Source organism: Gossypium arboreum, chromosome 4 (assembly GCF_025698485.1).
Source record: "Gossypium arboreum isolate Shixiya-1 chromosome 4, ASM2569848v2, whole genome shotgun sequence".
Classification (NCBI taxonomy): domain Eukaryota; kingdom Viridiplantae; phylum Streptophyta; class Magnoliopsida; order Malvales; family Malvaceae; genus Gossypium; species Gossypium arboreum.
The window spans coordinates 10,534,789-10,558,973 of record NC_069073.1 but is presented as its reverse complement, the minus strand read 5'-3'; the positions used below and the strand labels follow the sequence as shown (position 1 = coordinate 10,558,973).

General features: G+C 35.6%; 1 protein-coding gene across 1 annotated transcript; it reads left to right on the top strand.

The window, feature by feature from the left end:
* The first annotated feature begins 1,289 nt into the window (after window positions 1-1,289).
* Window positions 1,290-24,066, top strand: LOC108487919 (thaumatin-like protein). Its single transcript, XM_017792254.2, has 5 exons — window positions 1,290-1,394; window positions 1,477-1,794; window positions 19,262-19,650; window positions 22,090-22,520; window positions 24,018-24,066. Exons 1-5 carry the CDS (start codon window positions 1,346-1,348, stop codon window positions 24,064-24,066), a joined length of 1,236 nt encoding a protein of 411 aa, XP_017647743.1. The 5' UTR covers window positions 1,290-1,345.
* The last annotated feature ends 119 nt before the right edge of the window (window positions 24,067-24,185 follow it).

Sequence of the window (24,185 nt, the reverse complement as noted above, 5' to 3'; positions counted from 1 at the left end):
TTATTTTATTTAATATTAATATAATTATATTTATTTAAAATTAATATAAAATTTAAATTTATTATTATATTTTTTTGAAAATATTTTATATATTTATGTGATTTTTTTTTAAAATTAGGATCAAATTGAGATCATTTGTAAATTTTGAGGGTAAAAATTTAAAACTATGACTAAAGTGATATAGTATGAAATGTTGAGGGCTAAATTTTTTTATTATACCAATTTTTAACTGCCATGTCAATTTTTGTTTATAATTTTAACGGAGTTACCAAAATGACCGAACTATATAACGTGGGTGCTTAAATTACAAACTTTTTTTATTTTATGAGTCTAAAATGAAAAATTTTGATAGTTGAAGGACTATCTATGTAGTTTACTCTAATAATAATAATAATAATAATAATAATAATAATAATAATAATAATAATAATAATAAATTTTTCAATAATAAACAACTTTAAACAAATAATTTTGATTTTTAATTTCTAATACCATATTTTTTGAAATTACATAGTTTTTTTTATTTTAAAAACTTTTAAAAAGTTAAAATTTTAAAACGGTTTAGTATGCACATTTTTAAATAAATTGTTTAATTTTGTAAATTTTATAAAAGTTTATATAAATATTTTAAAATGGGTAAAATATGTTAAAACACATTCAAATTTTTAATAAAAGATGTATACAAATTAAATATATATTTATTTTATTTTATTTAAATAAAAATCATTTTAAGCCATATTTAAGTGAAATTTTAATTTTTAAGGAATTTTATTCATTTAACAAGTTCTAAAATTATTAAATATATTTTAATTTATAAACACTAAATCAATTCATACATTACACAGTATAAAAACTAGTTTTAAAATATAAATATATTTATAATAATTAAAAATATTAAATATTAAATCAGTTAAATTTATCGATTCAATTATAAAATTCAATAACTAATAATTGAATAAATCTATCAATTTAAGTGCTAAAATAAACTTAATCAAATTAATCGATTAAGTATTGATTTTAACCGACTTATGCTATCCATAATTCGCGCTCCCGATTAGAAAGCAGGCTCAATTTAAAATGTCACTATCATAATTCATAGATTTATCACATATGGCTTTAAATAGTGGTTTTCCCCAAAGTTTTCACTGCAAATGTCAATTTGCTTATTGATGTTTGATTTTCTTCAAAGACCGGATTGATTATCTTGAAGTACAATTAAAGCAGAAATCTAATAATCATTAATTTAATTTCCGAATGCAAATATATATAATTATGAAACCCTTTTGTCTACCTTTAAAAAAAAAAAACCCTCCTTTGCCTCCCATCCAAGTTGAATTTAAAAAAAATGAAGTCATTGCAGTTTGCTGCTGTTTTCCTTATGCTCCTGTTTTCTGGTAATTTCATAACATTTCTTATTTATTTGTTAAACATTTTAATCCGAAATTTATGAGACATGAAGGCAAATAAATTTTGCAGGGCATTCACTAGCACATACAGTCACATTTTATATACACAACAAGTGTCCTTTCCCCATATGGCCAGGAACTGCCGCCAATGCTGGCCATCCGGTGATAGCAGACGGTGGATTCTATCTCCCTACAGGTGAGACTCGACGGATTGAGGCACCGTGGACATGGAGTGGCCGAATTTGGGCCCGGACAGGATGCAACTTTAACTCCAATTGGCAACCAGCTTGTGAAACTGGTGATTGTAACGGAAGGCTTCAATGCGATGGACTAATTGGTACACCACCGGCTACGTTAGTCCAAATCGCACTCCAAGGCGGCAAAGCCTGTTGCGACGAAAAAAAATTTTACGCTTGGTCGCTAATTATGGTGATTTATTAAACATTTGAAAACCAACTTCCGATTTTATTAATAAAGGGAGTCGCCACCGATCCTTTTTATAGGTGTGATCGGACACCTAATAAAATTATTTTAAAACAAAAAGAAGGCCAAATTTAGGTCTACGTGAAAGTTCGAGAAAAATTGGGGTTCGAGTCGATTCTGCGAGAGAAGGTATTAGCACCCTCACGACGCCCAAAATTGGTATCTCATAAACATGTATTGACTTGATTTTCAAAAATACGAGTTCAATATAATATTTAATCGTGATCCGATTGAAAAATAGGAATTTTAGTTTTCGATTTTTTTAGAAAGGGTGTCCTGTTTCACAAGCCGGCAATTTCACCCAACATAGCGATGAAATCGATAGCTTAATATTAAATCGGTACATTGCCTTATTTTTGAAATTAATTAAAACATGAGAAAAATATTCCTAAAGTGAGAAATTAAAATAGATAAAGAACGAAAAAAAAATGATATCATTAATGAAAAATATTAACATGGAATATTAGAATATTAAAATAACAATAATAATGATATTTACAAAATAGAAACAAGTCATGTACTAATAATAAAATAGGAAAAATGATATATTTGGTAATAATAATATAAAATAATAATATGTACATAAAAATACATATATATGTATATATATATATAATAAAAGTATGTAATAATAATAATAATAATATCTACAATAAAAGAAAATATTGGGAAACGTACATAAAAAATATATACATAAAAATTTACAACAATAATATAAAATAATGATATGTGCAAAAAAAAAAATATATATATATATATATACATATGTATATAAAATATACACTAATATAATAATAGTTATAATAATACTAGCAATAGTAATAATTTGTAATAATAATATATACACAATATGGAATTTAAAATATACATATATATATATATATATATATATATATATAATAGTATTTAAGAATATATACATAAGAAATATATAACTAATGGCATATATACATAATATATATATATAATACACATAATATATATATATATATATACATATTAGAAATGATAAAAATATTAACACACTACATAAGTGAATAAAATATAATAATAATACTAAAATAATTGATTTAAATAGTAAAATAACTAAAAGGATTAAGTTGAGCTAAAACAAAATATTTGGGGCAAAATTGAAATAAAAATAAAAGGAAAGGACTATATTAAACACACGCTGAAACATCGGGGACCAAAACAGCAAATATTCTTTCCCATAAAATGCAGACATCATTGTGGACTAAATTGAAAATCGCAACAAATTCGGGGCCAAATTAAAAAAATGACTTAATTGTAAAGTAATAAAAGCGGAAGGGCTAAAAGCGCAATTTGCCCTTCCTTTAAAAACACGCGGATCCTAGGCGGGTCGGGTCGGGTCGAATCGGTCCAAGTCAAACGACGTCGTTTTGGGGTTAATGACAACCCCAAAACGACGCGTTTTGAGGGCTATATAAGGCCAAAATAACCCAAAAAATCATTTGGAGGAGGGAAAGAAAAAAGGAAGAGAGAGGAAGATGAAGGAGAGAGAAGGGAGGGAAGGAAATCCGGTCGGGCGACTGGTCACGGAGGCTCGCATGGCCGGCCCGCCACCGACAATCTGTTGTTTTAAAGGTAAAAAAATCTTTTTTTTGTTTTTATTTTATTTTATTTATATTTTATGTTTTAATATATATAGGTTAAAAACTTAAAATCGGATTAAAATAAAATATAAAAAAATCACCTTAGATTTTTTTGTTTCTTCAATCTCTAATTTGAATTTGTTTTGGGTCGTTCTATTGTTTTTTTTTGGTTTTTTTTTTTGCTGGAAATTTTTTTCTGGAAATTTTTTTTGGTGCTGGAATTTTTTTCTGGATTTTTTTTTGCTTCCCCTCTTTTATCTCTTCCTCCTTTCTTCAGTTAAGGTTTCAACACCCATCATCACCGGCGATTCACCGTGCCGAACGGAAAGGGGAGCGGCCACGGGGTAGATCCGGTAATACTCTTTTCTTCCTTGATTCTTTTTCGTTTTAAAGTAAGTTAAAGAAAAAAATAAAACAAAGCAAAATAAATGAAAGATTGAGATAACAGAGAAAAATTGAAGTTCACCTTCCGAGCTTTCCTTTTTTTGTGTTCTTGATACAAACTTTTTATCCCTTTTTTTCTTTTTTTGTTGTTTGGGTGGCTTTATATAGCCTAATTTTTACATACTTTATTATTATTCTCTATTCTTGCTTCTGCTTTTGCTTGTTTGCGGGGCATGGGCATGGACAATGGGGTGTGTGATGGTGTCAAGGCAGACAAAGATGGGAGAGTGGGAGTGGTCTTGGTGGCATAAAAAGATGGGAGAGTGGGAATGGTGCTGGTGGCGATAAAGATGGGAGAGTGGGAAGAGGCAAGTGGGAGTCTAGGGTTTTGGAATTGGGCTTGGATGTTGGGCTAGGTTAATTTTAGGTTTTGGGTTTGAGGATGGGTTAAATGGTTTAATGGGCACGGTATTTTGTAAACAGCCAAAATTGGCCTACAACAATGCCCTCTTTGCTTATTGTCGTGTAACTGAATAGAGAAAAGATACAAAGAAAGGCCAATTTTGCCCTGCCTTGCCAATCTTGACCTCCTCAGCGCTCTTCTTGCTCGGTAGTCTCCTTCTAGTCCATTGCATCCTCGTAGCTTTGATTCAATCCACTACACCTTCGATATGTGCCTCGTAGCTTTAATCTATTCCAAAGTAACTTCGAGGATATGAAATTTGTGGCTTCGATCCGCTTCACCGCCACTTCGGAAGATAAGATCTACAACTTCAATCTGCTCTTCTATTGCTTCAAAGAAATAAGGTTTGGGTCTTCTCTTGGGGAGGCCAAATCTGTGTCTTCCATCACTCTAATCTTTATTCTTTATTCAGATGTGATCTTGAGCTCAACTCATTTCTCGCAATAGGAATTGACTCTTTAAAAGCAAACATTAAAAAAGAAATTGAAAATAACTCAAAGACGTGAGCCAAAGCTCAACTCATCTCTCACAACATGAGCTAGTCTTTTGAAACTTAATTTGAAAAAGAGATTTTGAAAATACCTCGACATATGACCTAAGGCTCAACTCATTTCTCGCAATATGAGTTGATTTTTGAAAAACAAAAGGTACAACTCACCTCTCGCAATATGAGTTGGTTTTTGAAAGACAGAATTAATGTGCTCAACTCACCTCTCGCAATGTGAGTTGATTTTTCAAAAACAGAATTGGAAAGTAGAGACTGAAAATACCTCAACAGTTCTCGAGGCTCAACTCACCTATGAGTTGATTTTTGAAACATAAATTGAAATTACCTCAACGTGTCTTGAGGCTCAACTCACCTCTCGCCATATGAGTTGATTTTGAAACATAAATTGAAAATTGAAATTACCTCAACGTGTTTTGAGGCTCAACTCACCTCTCTCAATATGAGTTGATTTTGAAACATAAATTGAAATTACCTCAACGTGTCTTAAGGCTTAACTCACCTCTCGCAATATGAGTTGATTTTGAAACATAAATTGAAATTACCTCAACGTGTCTTGAGGCTCAACTCACCTCTCGCAATATGAGTTGATTTTGAAACATAAATTGAAATTACCTCAACGTGTCTTGAGGCTCAACTCACCTCTCGCAATGTGAGTTGATTTTCTGTCACTTGGTAGAACTCAGGTGTCTTTTCCTTTGATTCAATACAGCTATCATCACGTCCTCTTGCTTTACTGGATTACCTGTATATGCCATGCATGATGTCATCATGATATGCACATGTTTGTCTTAAATGCCTTTATGCCTACGTGATTATGCAAAGGCTCCTTAAGCATATCTCGTCAGATGTCCTTTTGCCCGATTGTTGAGGATCTGCGTTCATTGCTTTGATTCTCGACTTCCTCTTCAGCCTCGTACCCATCTTCGAGTGATCGACGCTTCTCGATATCACTCTTCCGCCTCGATTGAACTTTGTTCTTACTTTGAGACTCTTGCGCTTATTAACTTTTCATCCGTAATGCTTAACATTTCTTTTGTTTAGAGCATGTCATTTCACCATTTATCATGTAAATAAACACATAATGAAAATAGTCGTAGGGACAAAAGGATATCTCGTATTCCTTTATTTCAAATATGGCAAACAAAGAAAGTTAATCGATGATAGTACAAAATGTCAAAAAAGAAAGGGTCGATTCAACGGATACAAATGCTCTAGATATTCAACACATGAACTCTTCCACGCTCCTCAATCAATAATCTTTTCGAGCATAGCTTCTTGCGTAGAAGATTTCAAGCTTTCAAAGATGCTTCAAATCGTAGTCTCACCGCTTTGTCGTGAGTTTAAAACGCCTTGCCTTGTGTTTAATATTTGCTTCATTAGAACGCCTCTTGGGTTTTCATCCTAATCTTTTATGTTTAACCAAAGCGCCTTTTCGGTTTTCGCCTCGATCCTTTTTTTTTAGATGCCCTTTTCGGTTTTTATCCTAAGCATAATATTTCTTCACCGCATCCGAGTTCACCGGATTCGACAACTCTTTTCCATCCATCTCGGTAAGGATCAAAACTCCGTCTGAGAATGCCTTTTTTACAACGTATGGTCCTTCCCAATTTGGTGCCCATTTTCCTCGCAGTCTTTTTGTACTGGGAGAATCTTTCTCAAAGACGAGTTCTCCTTCATGGAATTCTCTTGGTCATACCTTCTTGTCATGGGCTGCGATCATTCTCTTTTGGTACATTTGCCCGTGACAAATTGCCCTTAGGCGTTTTTCTTCAATGAGGTTCAACTGATCATATCGAGCTCGAATCCATTCTGCTTTTTCTAACTCTGATTCTATCAATACTCGCAGAGAGGGGATCTCAACCTCGATAGGTAGCACAGCTTCCATTCCATAGACTAGAGAGAAAGGAGTTACTCCCGTAGATGTTCGCATAGATGTGCGATATGCAAACAAAGCAAATGGAAGTTTCTCGTGCCAATCTTTATATGTCTCACTCATTTTCCCAATGATCCTCTTGATATTCTTGTTAGTCGCCTCAATGACCTGCTCATCTTTGGGCGATAGGGCGAGGAATTATGATGCTTTATTTTGAATTGCTCGCACATTTCTTTCATCATCTTATTGTTCAGATTCGTGGCATTATCTGAAATGATTCTTTCAGGCAAACCATACCGGCAAATGATTTCCTTTTTCAAAAACTTACAAACTGCAGTCTTCGTCACATTGGCAAACGAAGCAGCTTCTATCCATTTTGTGAAGTAATCGATAACCACAAAAATGAATCGATGTCCATTTGATGCTTTTGGAGAAATTGGCCCTATAACATCCATGCCCCACATAGAAAAAGGCCACGGAGAAGTCATGACGTGAAGGGGCGAAGGGGCTACATGAATTTTATCGCCATAGATTTGACATTTGTGGCATTTTCTGGCAAAACTAATACAGTCGCTTTCCATCGTCACCCAGTAGTAACCGAGTCTCATAATCTTTCCGCCATATCGAAACCATTGGCATGTGTCCCATAGATTCCTTTATGGACATCTTCAAGTATCTTTCTGACTTCGACATCCTCCACGCATCTCAAAAGTACTTGATCCTTTCCCCTTTTATATAGGATATCCCCATCGAGAACAAATCCTGCGCCATTCTTCCGATTGTTCTTTTGTCGTTCTCATTCGCTTGTTCGGATAACTTTGATTCTTGATATATTCTAAGATATCATAGAACCATGGTCGTCCGTCTGCCTCTTTCTCAATGCTACAACAGTGTGCAGGGACCTCGTATATGCTCATTTTGAGGGGCATTATTTCTGCTTCTTTACTTGCTTTGAACATTGAAGCCAAAGTGGCCAAGGCGTCGCCAGTTGGTTCTCTTCTCGTGGAAGTAATGAAAAGTTGTTTCTTTGAATTCCTTGATCAATCTAGCCACTAAATCGCTGTACTTAATCAATTTCGAGTCCCTCACTTCCCACTCTCCACGGATTTGGTAAATCACTAGGGCTGAGTCCCCATACACCTCCAAGATCTCGATGTTTCGTTTGATAGCTGCACGAAGCCCCATGATACAGGCCTCATATTCTGCGATATTATTAGTACAGAAGAAGTTTAGTCTTGCAGTGAACGGATAATGATTCCCGTCTGGTGATACCAGAATTGCTCCAATTCCATGCCCTAAAGCATTTGACGCACCATCAAAGCACATCTTCCATGACTTCTCTTCTAATGATTCGGACTCTATTTCTGTGATGCACATTAAGTCTTCGTCTGGGAAATCGAATCTTAAAGGCTCATATTCCTTTGTCGTTCGAGTTGCTAAGAAGTCAGCTATTGCGCTCCCTTTTATCGACTTCTAACTTACATAGGCAATGTCATATTCCGAAAGGAGGATCTGCCATCGCGCCATTCTTCCTGATAGTGCCGGCGATTCCATCATGTATTTTATATGGTCCAGCTTTGAAATCAGCCATATCGTATGGTACAACATGTATTGTCTAAGTCTCCGAGCTACCCAACCGAGCACAACAATATTTCTCAATGGACGAATATTTTGCCTCATATTCATGAACTTTTGCTTTGAGGTAGTAGATCGCTTTTCTTTCTTTCTCGACTCGTCGTGTTGCCCCAAGATGCAACCCATTGAACTTTCGAACACAATCAAATACAATATCAATGGTCTTCCAGGAGTTGGCGGTACTAGTACTGGAGGACTAGACAAATATTGTTTTATCTTATCAAAGGCCACCTGGCATTCCTCATTCCATTCTCCGGGGTTATGTTTTCGAAGAAGCCGAAAGATTGGGTCACATTGGTTGGTAAGTTGAGCGATAAATCGGGCAATGTAGTTTAATTTCCCTAAAAATCCTCTAACTTCCTTTTGCATGCGCGGAGGTGGTAATTCTTGGATGGCTTTTATTTTATCTGGATCGACTTCGATACCTCTTTCACTGACAATGAAGCCTAGCAGCTTTCCCGAGGTAGCCCCGAATGTACATTTGGTTGGATTAAGCTTTAGCTGAAACTTTCTCAGCCTCTCGAACAACTTCTTGAGGTTCACTACATGCTCTTCTTCCCCTCGGGATTTAGCAATCATGTCGTCGACGTAGACCTCTATTTCTTTGTGCATCATGTCATGGAATAACGTTACCATAGCCCTCTGATATGTTGCCCTAGCATTCTTTAACCCGAATGGCATCACCTTGTAGCAGAACGTTCCCCACATTGTTATGAAGGTAGTTTTCTCCATATCCTCAGGGGCCATCTTGATCTGATTATACCCCGAGAATCCATCCATGAAAGAAAACAATGAATGCTTTGCTGTGTTGTCCACCAACGTGTCAATATGTGGCAAGGGAAAATTCTCTTTTGGGCTTGCTCGATTCAGTCATGTAATCCACGCACATTCGTACTTTTCCATCTTTTTTGGTACCGGACTATGTTAGCCACCCATTCGGATATTTGAGGCTTGTAGGAAGCCAACGTCAAACCGCTTCTTGACTTCTCTTTATTTTCAACAAGATTTGGTCTCATTCGCCTTAATTTTTCTTTGGATGGGCTTGCATTCGCTTTAATGGGAGCTTATGGACCACGAAATCTTCATCTAGCCCTGGCATGTCCTGGTATGACCATGCGAAAACATCTTTGTATTCATGAGTAAAGTGATCAAACTATGCCCGGTACTCTCTCAAATAGAAGTCCCAATCTTCACTTCTTGTTTCCTCTCTTCAGTGCCCAAATTTATTGTTTCCACAGATTCTTCATGAGGCAGAATCTGTTTATCCTCTTGTTCCACCATCTTTAACAATTCAGGAGACGAGACATAATCTTCAGCATTTTCTTCGGCTTCAAATTCTCCTAAGCAAATAGCCTTCTCAAAATCAATTTCAAGATTCGTAACGGGCTTATTCATGTCGTCAATATCTGAGCACCTAAAAGTTGAATGGAAAAGGAAGCTATAGGGGGACATCCAAGTATTGGAAACAACAAACAAAATGTTATGTCATGGCAATGAGGCAAATGTAAGGATAGGCTATGAAATGAGAAAATGATTATGAAATTAGTGATAACGCGAAAAATCGTGACAACATGCATCTTCAATGATATTCATTTAAATGATAAAGAGCGAATACAAGCTCTTACAAAAGAATTCTATTATATCTAAGGACACAATAGAAGGTTAATGTTTAGCATTACTCTGAAGACTTATGAACTACAAGAAGCTCTTCAAAGAATTCAATTGTTCAACATAAAACCGGGAGGGCAAAGGCGTATCCTCGAGACATCTTTACTTGCACCACTTCTTTGTCAATGACACTTATATCGACATTCGAAAACCCTTTCAATTAACCCCAAAGATGTTTCATGGATCATCTTGTCCAGGTACAACATTCTCGCAGATGTAAATGTTTTTGACAAATGAGGGTACTCTATCGGTCCCCATTCTGGTTCTCGGCCTAAAGTTCTTGCAATTCTTCTCTCTTGTTCCTTCTTCCATTGTCTTCTTCTTTGACGCATGTCAGGCTGGAACCCCAAACCGTATCGGGCCTTGTGGTGCACTGGCTTTAAAGCCCTAACTATTCCTTGTAGATGTCTCCCTAGACCTCTTTTCGCACGAGCTCCCCTTCTTACGGTCAACTTGACACCCATTCTGGTATTTCTCGATAGTTTTGGCATCGAAATTCTGTTTCTTTCAGCGATGAAAGTGGCATTGACGAATTCAAGGGATCGAAAGGAACATTCCACTGCGTTCTTGCTTACTTCCGGTATGGCGATCGCAGAAATAGATGCGACAATGTCTTCTTCGCCTCGATCGTGACCAAACACCATCCATGATAAATTTCATCTTTTGATGGAGAGATGATGGGACTGCTCCAGCAGAATGGATCCAAGGTCTTCCCAAAAGACAATTATAAGAGGGTGTAATGTCCATGACTTGGAACTCGACCTCATAGATGTAAGGGCCCACTTCCAAAGGGATTTCGATCTTTCCCATGACTTCGCGCCTCGTCCCGTCGAATGCCCTTACCATGGAATGACAGGGCCTTAAGTAGGACAAATCCATCGGTATTCTGGAAAGCGTGGCCAATGGCATAACATTTAATGCTGACCCATTATCGATGAGTACGTTCGGTATTATGTAGCCCTTGTAGCGAGTCGTGATATGCAGCGCTTTCACCGAGCCTCTACCATTTGGCGGTATCTCATCATCACTAAAAGAGATGAAATTGTCTGCATTCAGATTGTTTACCCATCTATTAAGCTTTTCGACAGATATGTTGTTGGCCACATAAACTTGATTTAACACCTTCAATAAAGCATTCGATGTGGTTCAATTTAACAAGAGAGATAGAACTAAGATTCGTCTTTGTTGCTTGCTCAATTGTTCCACCACACTATACTCATGCTTAATAAATTTCAAGAATTCTTGAGCTTCTTCCTCATTCACGTGCTTTTTAGTTTCTTGCACGGTGGAATTTCTTGCTCGACCTCGACTTCGTGCATCATCGCTTTCCTTTTTGTTTTGAGTCGCTACTTTTCTTTACCTACTCAACTTCTTTAGAATAGCATCGTCCACTTGAGTAAAATGACCTACCTCCCCAACATCTTTAGTTATGGCTTTGGACTTTTCAACTTCGTGTAACGATATTAACATCATATCTCCATGGTATCGCTTTGTTGTCCTTATACGGAAAGGAGACGGTACTTCAATTACCATCTGTGGTTTCAATGACTCTCTCATCGCGTTGTAATAAATTATCAACGGTCGATCAAGACTATAAGGAGGCCACGATGATTGGCTATCGAGACGATACTTCTCTTTTGTTGGCATCTTCCTCTTATTAAGGACCTTGATCTCCTTATTATCCATCCGGTCTTGAAGTAACCTTTTAAAGTCCTCACATGATGAATGTCATGTCCAACAATCCCATGAAAATTGAAAAACTTTGACCTTCTTCTCTAAAAATTCTATCGAGTGGTGAGCAATCCTTTCTTAACCAATACCTCCCAGATTTTACGTAGAGGCGCCCTTATTTCAAACACATCTCCGTCCTTCCATTCATCCTCTTTCCCCATCTGTGTTCACATTCCCTCGGTATGGTTAGGAAACGGGTTCCCGTGGCGTTCTCGGCACTATCGAATCGTAGGATACCCGCGTCAATGAGTCCTTGAACTCTTCTTTTGAAAGCAAGACAGCTTCTCGAGAGAGTGCCCCGGTTTCCTACGTGATATGCACAACTAGCGTTTGGATCGTACCATTTCGGGTATGGAGGTTTAAGGGGTGCCATGTAATGGGGTGATATTAATTGCTTCTCCAAAAGTTTTGGGTACAATTCCCCATATGATACAGGAATAGGGGTGAATTGTCGCTCTCTGGATTGGGCCTTGTTGGTCTTGGTTCATTTCTGGGTTGGCTTTGAGTGGGTAGAGTGTTTTGTGGGAATGTGGTGACGGGTCTTTGGTTGTTGGTGGCGTGTACGGGGTAGGACGGATGTGGTGCTTAGTAGTAAGGGGTTTGAGGGGGATAATAGAAATTTGGGGGTGGATAATTTCGAGGTCGGGGTTGGTTAGGATACTAATTGGGAATGTGACGACTCTCGCCCCCACCATGTGGGCTTCTGGTTCTTTCTTCCTTACGGTTGCTGCTTTCTTTGAGCCTTCTGATCCTTCCATTCTACCACTTTTGACGGCATTCTCTATGAGTTCACTGGATATTACGATATCCGAAAAATCCTTCGTAGCACTTCCCACCAGCTTGTCATAGAATGGTGCTCTCAAAGTATTGATGAAAAGGACCGTTATCTCAGTCTTAGTCAGTGAAGGCTCCACTTGGGCCGAGATATCTCTCCATCTTTGCGCGTACTGTCTAAAGGATTCTACTGGTTTCTTCTCTATCATCTGCAAGGTCATACGGTTCGGCACCATATCCGATACATGTTTGTATCTGCTCTAAAATGTCGACGCCAAGTCCTTCCAAGATCGAATCTTTTCTCTACTAAGTTGATTGTACCACCAAGAGTCAACCTCGTTAGACTATCTTGAAAGCAATGTATGAGTAGTTTATCCTCATTCACATAACCAGTCATTTTTCGGCAAAACATGACTAGATGCGCCTTTGGACATCTTGTCCCATCATACTTCTCAAAATCAGGCACTTTGAACTTCGGGGGCAAAATCAGATCAGGTACCAAACTGAGTTCTTTGGCACCTAGTGTGGAGAAGACTTCAGTGCCTTCTATCGCTTTGAGTCTTTCCTTTAGACCCCTATATTTTGCGTCATGGTTATCCGATTTCAACTTGACTACCTCTGCTGGGTCATCTAGATCTGGGACTAGTGGATTAGCAGGACTAGCCCCTGGGTTTGACGCGAATATTCCTTGCCCCAAATTAGTGGGTGGAGCAGGTGGCATGGGTCGATGTTCCAATCCAGTGGGTTCCCCTTGAGTATACCCTCTCTGTGTTGTATATGCGAGCGGTGGAGTGAATCCTGGGGGATAGAGTGGATCCTGATCGTGGTGAATTCTTGATCGAGACTCCTTGATGTCGTGGCTCGCATGGGTCCTTTTCCTTTAACTAGAGAGTGACATCATCTCCATCATCTTGGCCATTTGATCTCTTTGCTCGAGTGATTCCTCTCGAGATCTCACCATTAGGTCTCTCGTCTCTTGTTGCGATTTGGCCGCTTGTTTTGCAATTCTCTTTGAGCCTTTTCCATCCTTTCAATTCTCTCATTGAATTCACTTCCATCACTCTAGCTTGTCGCTGCGTTATATCGATGACGTGGTTCCATCTTGTGGTATTACAACTGCGAATTATATATTTTGTCTTCAGCGACCGAGTATGGGATATGCAATGTATAGATGAATGCATAAATGAATGCACGAATGTCAAAATGTTAATATGTTAATTATGCAAGGAATGCAAAAAATTGGTGTTAATTTCAAGGTAGCCCCATATTTAGGCATTTCATTTATCAACATAATCTATTACACAAAGTTTCCATTTTTCCAACGGTTACACAAATTTCCTAGCCACATTGCCTTGTTTCTTCACTTGCTCTAAAAACTCTGATATGCTCGATCTTCGGCTCGGAGGGAATTGGCAACTGAGAGCTTCGGCTTCATCTGATAATTGAACAACTTGTATAGCCGCTTTGCGAATTTCATTGATCAAGAAGTCGAGTTGCATTTCTTTTTCTTTGAGAGTTCCTTCATACGCGTGAATGTCCCTATCGTCTCGCTCACTCTTTTCTTCTAGAGTCTTCGGAGGTTATCTAATTGTTGTTGACGAGATTGCGTGATATTTTCTAGATCTCGTGTTTTCCTTTTAATTCTTGATGTTCGGATGACTATTCGCCAATTCGCAATCACTATTTCATACTCGGCGTTTTTCCTTCTTAACTCTATCACACAGCAGCAGCTTTTTTCCTCTTTCTTTGCTTTTCCTTCCAAAACTCCATTCCTTCTTTGATATTGCTAATTTCTTCCTTCCATTCTCGCTGTCGACTTGCCCAACCCGCTATTCTTTATAGTGCTTCTTAATTTCTTGTTTTCAAAATGAAGGTCCCTTAAGTCGCTTCTCACAATCTCGGCTTCTCTTTGTACTTTTTCGCTCTGGACCTTTCAACCCGAACTTCAATCTTCGATTGATAGTTTTCTTCTTGAAGGGCACCGAGGTCCCGAGACATCTTGGCCTTTTCTCGCTCAATTCTTGTCTTGCCACTTCTAGCTCGACGGCGCTTCCTTCGAGAAAGGATTCGGATGGGGTGGTTTGTTGACTAGATTTGTTGACTATTTACCCGCTGCTTCCTCCATACGCCGTAATCTTGGGTAAGGGTATCAGCATACAAAGCTAATTCCATGAAATGAATTTCCTTCCAAGACTTTGCGGTGTCTCGGACTCTCTTCATATATCCTTCACCGCAAAGTGAACTCGAATCTGCTAATCCTCCAGCTATGGGAGGAATTGTCGTGAAGAAAATTGCCTTTGGACCAATAGCGAGCATATCCAACTCCTCCCCATAACCCAAGTAAAGGTACCCAATCTTGGCTTCCACATTTGTATAGCGAATCAAGGACTAATCCGTGGTGCTCTCCATGTTATATCCTCGGCCAAGATTCGAAGACCGATACCCAATGTTGCTCGGTGACTTCCTTCGCCATTCTTTCTTGAGGAAAGCTTCTAGCGGGAGAATGTTTTAGAAAACATATGGAATGGAGTGCGCTCTACCTTCCAGAAGTGACTCAAAATCCAAACATTGAGCAATCGCACATCCGATAAATTGTCCCTCCCCTTTTCTTCGACAACTACTCAGGGACCTGAAGGTTTCTGCTAGGATGGTTGGGACAGGGTTGACTCCTTGTTTTAACCTTTCGAATAAATCAACTACTGCCACTTCGAGATGTCCGAGAACCTTTGGGAAAATAACCAAACCATAAATGGCCAAAGCGAATAGATTTACCCTTTTCAAAGATGTCGATGGTTCGAGTCAAATCTCGTAGGAGGACCATGGAATACAAATGGTTTCGTTCTTCTTCTTTATCTGTCTTTCAGCCCATGCATCGGTCATGTCTGTCAGTCTCACTAACTTTTTCCTGAAGGTCATCGGCTTAGGCTCCTTCACATATATTTTGCCGAATTGTACATTGTCGATGCGGAGTAAAGCAGCATACTCTTCTATAGTTGGAGTCATGTATTCTTAATTGAAGGTGAAACACTGATAAGCTGGGTCCCAGAACCGAACCATGGCTTGAATCAACTGCTTATCTACATGGATGGTGATCAGGTGAGCTATATCTCCATACCTCTCAGTAAAAATGTCTCTAATGTCTGAATCCCACTGATTCCAAATTTGAACTAAATTTTCGAGGTTATTTTGGCGAACATTCACAGTTATTTGTTCGGGCAAATTGGCAGCACACCTTTCCACAAGACTATCCCCCTTGTCCCTCTGAGTTTTTAGAGACCAGTCCCGAACCACGGCATTCTTCTCGATCATTTGTGTAATTGACTCCTCCATCGAAACCCGCTTTTTGGCAACCAACCTTTAATCAACACCTTCCTAATATGATGCCTACGATGCATGATGAAAATAAAAATAAAACAAACAAACTCGGTTAGTAAACACAACAATTATAATTTGAAAAACAAATTAAACTACCCAATCCAATTCTCTTGAAAGGTAAAAGGCATTTTCCCTGTACTTATTTTGGTGACTATAAGCGGACGAGAGGTTCGTCATGGCTCTAATTGGATAGCTCGTATGGTTCATTATATGCGCCTCGGTTCTAGACAGTACTCGAATTGCTCGTACTATCATCTACTAAGATTAGCACGAAGCCTCGATCATAACCCATCACAGCTCACGAGTTCAATTCGAGGATTACATTTACTTATGCTTATGCGGAGGGACAAGTTAACTCACGAAAGCATAAGTCATATGTAACCCGAAAGTATTCACTAGCCTGTGCGGAGGGACGAGTTAACTCACGAAGGCATAGCGTTTACTTTCACTTAAACGGACAGAGCCCGGGTAGAGAGCTTTATGTTATGCAAAATGCAAGTGCACGTGTGTGGAGAAAAACTCATAAACCTTTGTGTTTTACTTAAAGGAACTAAACCAAAACCATAAAAGTTGAAAACTGAAAAACAAACAAATAAGCAAGTTAGAAGAGATACAAATGCAGGAATTTTGAAAACGAGATTTTCGGATCACGACCAAATATTTACTTTGAACAAGGAAATTTGAAAATTTTAACAACACATGCTTAACTCGACTCGACTCTCAAAAACGCGTCCCAAAGTGGAGTCGCCAAATGCTATGACGATTTAAAAAATTTTACGCTTGGTCGCTAATTATGGTGATTTATTAAACATTTGAAAACCAACTTCCGATTTTATTAACAAAGGGAGTCGCCACCGATCCTTTTTATAGGTGTGATCGGACACCTAATAAAATTATTTTAAAACAAAAAGAAGGCCAAATTTAGGTCTACGTGAAAGTTCGAGAAAAATTGGGGTTCGAGTCGATTCTGCGAGGAAGGTATTAGCACCTCACGACGCCCAAAATTGGTATCTCATAAACATGTATTGACTTGATTTTCAAAAATACGAGTTCAATATAATATTTAATCGTGATCCGATTGAAAATAGGAATTTTAGTTTTCGACTTTTTTTAGAAAGGGTGTCCCGCTTCACAAGCCGGCAATTTCAGCCAACATAGCGATGAAATCGATAGCTTAATATTAAATCGGTACATTGCCTTATTTTTGAAATTAATTAAAACATGAGAAAAATATTCCTAAAGTGAGAAATTAAAATAGATAAAGAACGAAAAAAAAAATGATATCATTAATGAAAAATATTAACATGGAATACTAGAATATTAAAATAACAATAATAATGATATTTACAAAATAGAAACAAGTCATGTACTAATAATAAAATAGGAAAAATGATATATTTGGTAATAATAATATAAAATAATAATATGTACATAAAAATACATATATATGTATATATATATAATAAAAGTATGTAATAATAATAATAATAATATCTACAATAAAAGAAAATATTGGGAAACGTATATAAAAATATATACATAAAAATTTACAACAATAATATAAAATAATGATATGTGCAAATATATATATATATATATATATATATATATATATACATATGTATATAAAATATACACTAATATAATAATAGTTATAATAATACTAGCAATAGTAATAATTTATAATAATAATATATACACAATATGGAATTTAAAATATACATATATATATATATATGTATATAATAGTATTTAAGAATATATACATAAGAAATATATAACTAATGGCATATATACATAATATATATATAACACACATAATATATATATATATATATATACATATTAGAAATGATAAAAATATTAACTCACTACATAAGTGAATAAAATATAATAATAATACTAAAATAATTGATTTAAATAGTAAAATAACTAAAAAGGATTAAGTTGAGCTAAAACAAAATATTTGGGGCAAAATTGAAATAAAAATAAAAGGAAAGGACTATATTAAACACACGCGAAACATCAGGGGACCAAAACAGCAAATATTCCTTCCCATAAAATGCAAGACATCATTGTGGACTAAATTGAAAATCGCGACAAATTCGGGCCAAATTAAAAAAAATGACTTAATTGTAAAGTAATAAAAGCGGAAGGGCTAAAAGCGCAATTTGCCCTTCCTTTAAAAAACACGCGATCCTAGGCGGGTCGGGTCGAACGGTCCAAGTCAAAACGACTTCGTTTTGGGGTTAATGACAACCCCAAAACGACGCTGCTTTTGGAGGGCTATATAAGGCCAAAATAACCCAAAAAATCATTTGGAGGAGGGAAAGAAAAAAGGAAGAGAGAGGAAGAGAGAAGGAGAGAGAAGGAGGAGGAAGGAAATCCGGTCAGGCGACCGGTCACGGAGGCTCGCTGGTAGCCAAGGCGTTACCACCGCATACCTGCTTTTTAAAGGTAAAAAAATATACTTTTTTTTTTTTTATTTTATTTTATTTATATTTTATGTTTTAATATATATAGGTTAAAAACTTAAAATCGGATTAAAATAAAATATAAAAAAATCACCTTAGATTTTTTGTTTCTTCAATCTCTAATTTGAATTTGTTTTGGGTCGTTCTATTGTTTTTTTTGGTTTTTTTTTTGGAAATTTTTTCTCGAAATTTTTTTTGGTGCTGGAATTTTTGCTGGATTTTTTTTTTGCTTCCCTCTTTATCTTTTCCTCCTTTTTTCGCTTAAGGTTTCAACACCCATCATCACCGCGATTCACCGTGTCGAACGGAAATGGGAGCGGCCACGGGTAGATCCGGTAATACTCTTTTCTTCCTTGATTCTTTTTCGTTTTAAAGTAAGTTAAAGAAAAAAATAAAACAAAGCAAAGATAAACAAAAGATTGAGATAACAGAGAAAAATTGAAGTTCACCTTCCGAGCTTTCCTTTTTTGTGTTCTTGATACAAACTTTTTTATCCCTTTTTTTCTTTTTTTGTTGTTTGGGTGGCTTTATATAGCCTAATTTTTACATACTTTATTATTATTCTCTATTCTTGCTTCGCTTTTGCTTGTTTGCGGGGCATGGGCATGGACAATGGGTGTGTGATGGTCTTGGCAGGCAGACAAGATGGGAGAGTGGGAGTGGTCTGGTGGCGAATAAAGATGGGAGAGTGGGAATGGTGCTTGGTGGCGAGCAAAGATGGGAGAGTGGGAAGAGGCAAGTGGGAGTCTAGGGTTTTGGAATTGGGCTTGGATGTTGGGCTAGGTTAATTTTAGGTTTTGGGTTTGAGGATGGGTTAAATGGTTTAATGGGCCTAGGTATTTTGTAAACGGGCCAAAATTGGCCTACAACAAAGCCAAACCTAATTTCTACGACGTAAGCCTCGTCGATGGCTACAACCTTCCGGTTTCCATCTCTACGAGACCCTTTTCGCCTAAATGTGCAATCGGAGGCTGCTCTGAAAACCTGAACAACTTGTGCCCTCAAGAACTCGAAGTCTGTAACAAGCACGGGCAAGTAGTTGCTTGCAAAAGTGCTTGCTTGGCTTTCAATGTCGATTCATTTTGTTGCAGAAACGAGTATGGAACACCCGAAACATGCAAACCGAGCCTATATTCGAAGATTTTTAAAGAGGCTTGCCCTTGTTATTATAGCTATGCCTTTGATATGCCTCCACCATTGATAAACTGTGCTTCAAAAGAGTATATTATAACTTTCTGTCCTTCAACATGGGGAGCTCATCAGGCTTCTATATAATAGATCTAGCGGTTTATGTATCTCTGGTATCTTTTTGTCATGTTTAAAATATTTTATATTAATTTAAATTTTAATGTGAACATTAATATTATGTATTACATAGATATTAAAACACTTCTATTTATATTTTATTACAAAATTTTATTATCTGTACTATTCTTTAAGAGTATGATTGAGTTTGTGTCATAAGTTAACTCGATATCAATTCAACATGGCATCAATTTAATCAAGTAAATTACTAAAATAACTTTACATATTTTAAATAAATTATATTATTATGATAGTACTTTTGTTTTCTTTTTAAAGTTTAAATAAACTACTAAAAAGTTGCAAATGTTAATATTTGAACTCCTACCGCCAACATCTATAAAATTATTTCTTTATCAAATCAACCAAAATTTTATTTTAATATTTTTATACATTTCAATATTGTTGCACAAATTTTTTTCACCCACATCATTTGTATATCTATACAATTATTTAAATGTGTGACGAAGTTGATGTCACGAATTAATTTAATATCAACTTAATCAAGAAAATTACTAAAACAAAATTACATATTTTAAATAAGTTATTTTATTACAAATATAAGTTTGTGTTTCTCTTATTTTAAAAACACCAATGAAAAAGTTGAAAATGTTGAGATTTAAAGTTATGCTATCAATATTAATAAAATCTTTTTTACCACTACAACTAAAGTTTTATGTTGATATTTTTATACTTTCAAATTTTATATATTATAGAAATTGCTTCGCCACATGTTTGTCTATATGAAAATATTATTGATTGAGTTGATGTTATAAGTCAACTCAGAACATCCTAGAATTTCGAAAATATTAATTAAGGTATTTAGGATAAATGATAAATTTATTAAAGAGATAAGGATCTTAAGTCAAAGGGTTAAATAACTATTTGAGACATGAATTTGATAACTATTTGAGGCATGAATTTGATAACTATTCTCATATTGGGGTCTGAATATTTTTTTATCCAGGTTAGGCCTTGAACTTGACAATTGTTCCAACATTGAGGCCTGAATATTTTTTTCATCTAAGTTAGGCCAACTCCAGGTCCAATAGAAGCAAGCCCGACAGCCAACCCAAAGAAGAATAACAAGCGGCGTAAATCGGATTCATGATAAGTTCCTCGCACCAAAATAAAGAAATGGTTAATGATACAATCATCCAATGAATTTTGACTTAATTATATTATTCCATCGCTAAGATTCAACCTGCCGAAGTAACTAAGAGCTCCGAATGGAAGTGAGAAGATTATTGAACCGTCAGAACTATTTCGACCCTGAACTTGACAATTGTTCCAACACTGGGGCCTAAACTAGGCAATTGTTCTCACACTGATGCTTGAACTTTATTTTGTCCAAGTTAATCTTTGGACTTGGCAACTATTTCCACATTGCGGTCTTAACTTTAAGGTTTTCAAGGAAATATTAGGGACTAACATGGACAAAAAGAGTTCAAGCCCCAATATGGAAAAAATTGTCAAGTTCAAGACTTAACTTGGACAAAAAAATATTGAACAATTTCTAAGTTTAAGGTCTAATTTAGACTAGAAAAAAGTTCACGTCGTAATATGGGAATAGTTTCCAAATTCACACTTCAAAAAGTGATTAATAGTGGAAGAGATAAAATAGGCATTAAGAAATAATTATGAGAAATGAATTATCATATTATAATTGTTATATTTTAATTAACAAACTCTAAAATCCTTATTGTATTTTTTAATTAAGAAATAGGTGTAATGTCATTTTAGGATATTCAGTTTTAGTGAGAGTTTGTAATTTTAAATGCTTTTCTTTTATAGGCAAATTTTCGGTTATTTCAACTTTAGGTTATTTTCTACATAAATAAAGTCTATTTGGTTTATTCATACTCTAATTTTGGTAAGGTTTGATCACACTATGGCTTAGGACGACCAATTGGAAATAAGCATGTTTGGTTCACATTGCATAATTTTCATACTACACATCCGTACTTGATCTATGTCATTTGGTCATGCTAATATATGTGATCAAAGATAGATTTAGTTACGATATATGTAATGAAAGTCGTCTTGATTTTATGTTAACATAATTAATGGATGAGATTGTTCGAAATACCTTTTAGAAATGATAGTAAAGTTTTAGCTCATAAGGATATAAAATGACATGCAATTAGAGTTATTAATATATATATGTGGTCCAAGTGAGAGATTGTTGAAAAATATGGATATCATATATATAATAATAGTAATTACATGTTATTATTTACTATAATCATAAAAGATTAGCTCAAATTAAAAGTGATCTAATTTGGTTAAATTTTATTAAGCTTTAGTTATTAAACAAAGTATGGATCAAATAATTAAGTACATTTTACATATAAATTTATTTTTGATTTATTATTGATGATTTGATCCTGATTTGTTAAGTTTTATTATGGCGGGGACTTATATAACCGAAGATATGTGGAGAAAGAGACCGAGATTGGCCCTGAAACAGTCTCCAATCTGCGTTTGAAATGGGAATTCATTGCAGGCGAACACATAACAGCGACGCCAGAGATTTTCGATGGAACCCTTTATTTTCCGAGCTGGAACGGGAACATCTATGCTATTCAAGCCTGTGATGGATCCCTTGTTTGGGAGAAAAATTTGGAGGAGTTAACTGGGCTTAATGCCACTGGTTTTATCATGAATGTTAACTGGACAGTTTCAAGAGCAACGCCAATAATTGCAGATGATTTGCTCATCAGCGGAATCTATGGCCCTGCCATTGTTATTGCGTCGAAGCCAGTTTGGTCAACCCAGCTTGATAACCATGCCGCTGGTGTCATCACCATGTCTGGAACTTACTATAAACAGTTAGTTTGTTTTGTCCCCTTTTCAATTTTCTTCTAATATTCGTAGTCAACATTTTTGTTTTTATACATTTATTGACATAAGCTTAAAGATAATATTTGTGCTTTATGCATGTCTTGACATAAGTTTAAAGATATTATTTTCCAAAAAATCTAAATGCCAAAAAAAAAAGAAAGATAAAGTATGCAACATATTCTTATTAAACAATATTTATATTCAAGATTGAATCAGATTTATTCTGAAAGATGATCTAATCAAAGACTAAATGAATTTGATTACAATATTTAAGCGGACAGCTAAATACAATTAAAAAAACTGCTTTTTTATATTTATAATAAGACTGTATTCAGTCATATCTGACTTGTTTGACATTTTAGGGGTTAATTAATCCATCAATTGGATGAGGCCTAGCAGAGATGATTCATAATAAGACTTATAGTTGAGTGAAAGTCAACTAGAGGGGAGGGAATACAACTATACTTTTTGCAAAATCATAAATTAATTATTATTATATAATTCTAATTTGCTATTTAAATTTCCGACCAGCATAGTCTAGTAAATAATTAGAATCGCACAAGTGTTTATGCGTTAAGTGATTTCTATTATGATATCAAAATTCAATTTTTTCTTAATATTTATAAATAAATAAATAATCTGATCCCTATCCATATTATCTTTTATTTAATATTTAATAATCAAATTATTTTTTATTTTTAAAATTTACTAAATATTATATTTAATATCATATTATAAGATAACATGTTTAATTTTACTAAAGCGATTTTGAAAATTTGGAGCGATTCATGGGCAATAACAACAAATAAGAAGCTTATATGATTTTGATGATGACGAAATTGTGAGGTTAATTAAGGAGAAAAAAAAGAAGATGCAGCAATAAAAAAAAAAGATGAGGCAGACCAAGAAAGAGTAATCCTATATTATTGGCTTGTACTACATCTTAAAGAAATTCGCCAATGAATCACTTTTGAATTTCGATTTCAAGAATCGTAAGAAAGTAATTTTAAAAGAGGCTACAGAATCTTGGGAACTAGGTAAAATGTTAAATCTTAGGGTAGACGGGCACGATGAGGAAGTTATTGATGAATTGGTTCAACTTGAGATGGATAGATTAACTGATAAACTTTAAAGTTGTAAGATGTATTTTCATGTTTCGTGAAGTGAAGTTGTTATGTTGGTAAGGATGACGCTGGCTAAACCTAAGTTCCATTCTTTGGCGAAGGTGTGATTTTAAGTTTTGTTGTGGTTCCATGATTTTATGAGTGATGAAGATAGAGTTTTCGATTGTTCTTTTGTATATTTGTGCGTTGCTTTTGGATCAAAGTTTGTGGTGGGTATCTCTTGGATTAAACGAGAGAATGTGGATTGTAAGGTTTGGAGTGGTCTTTGTATTTGGTTCAATTGATTGTGTGTGGTGTTATTTTGGTCGTTCTCCGTTGAATTTTGGATTTTGATTTCTACTTCGTTGATTTGAATCTCAGTGTTGGATCTCTGAGACAGTTTTGGATTGTTGGTGCAATTCAGCTTTGAGGGATGGGCTTTATTCTTTGTTGTAGGCAAGGTGATTTTATGGTGGAGATATATTGTTTGGTCGGTTTGGTTTTTTTATTGTTGGTGTCTCAATGAATTGTGGATGTTTTTGGCGTCCC

Coding starts and splice junctions, on each gene's coding strand:
- LOC108487919 (XM_017792254.2), top strand. CDS start 1,346: ATGAAGTCATTGCAGTTTGCTGCTGTTTTCCTTATGCTCCTGTTTTCT. Junction 19,651..22,089: donor CAACATGGGGAGCTCATCAG/GCTTCTATATAA, acceptor TGATTTGTTAAG/TTTTATTATGGCGGGGACTT. Junction 22,521..24,017: donor TCTGGAACTTACTATAAACA/GTTAGTTTGTTT, acceptor TTTGAATCTCAG/TGTTGGATCTCTGAGACAGT.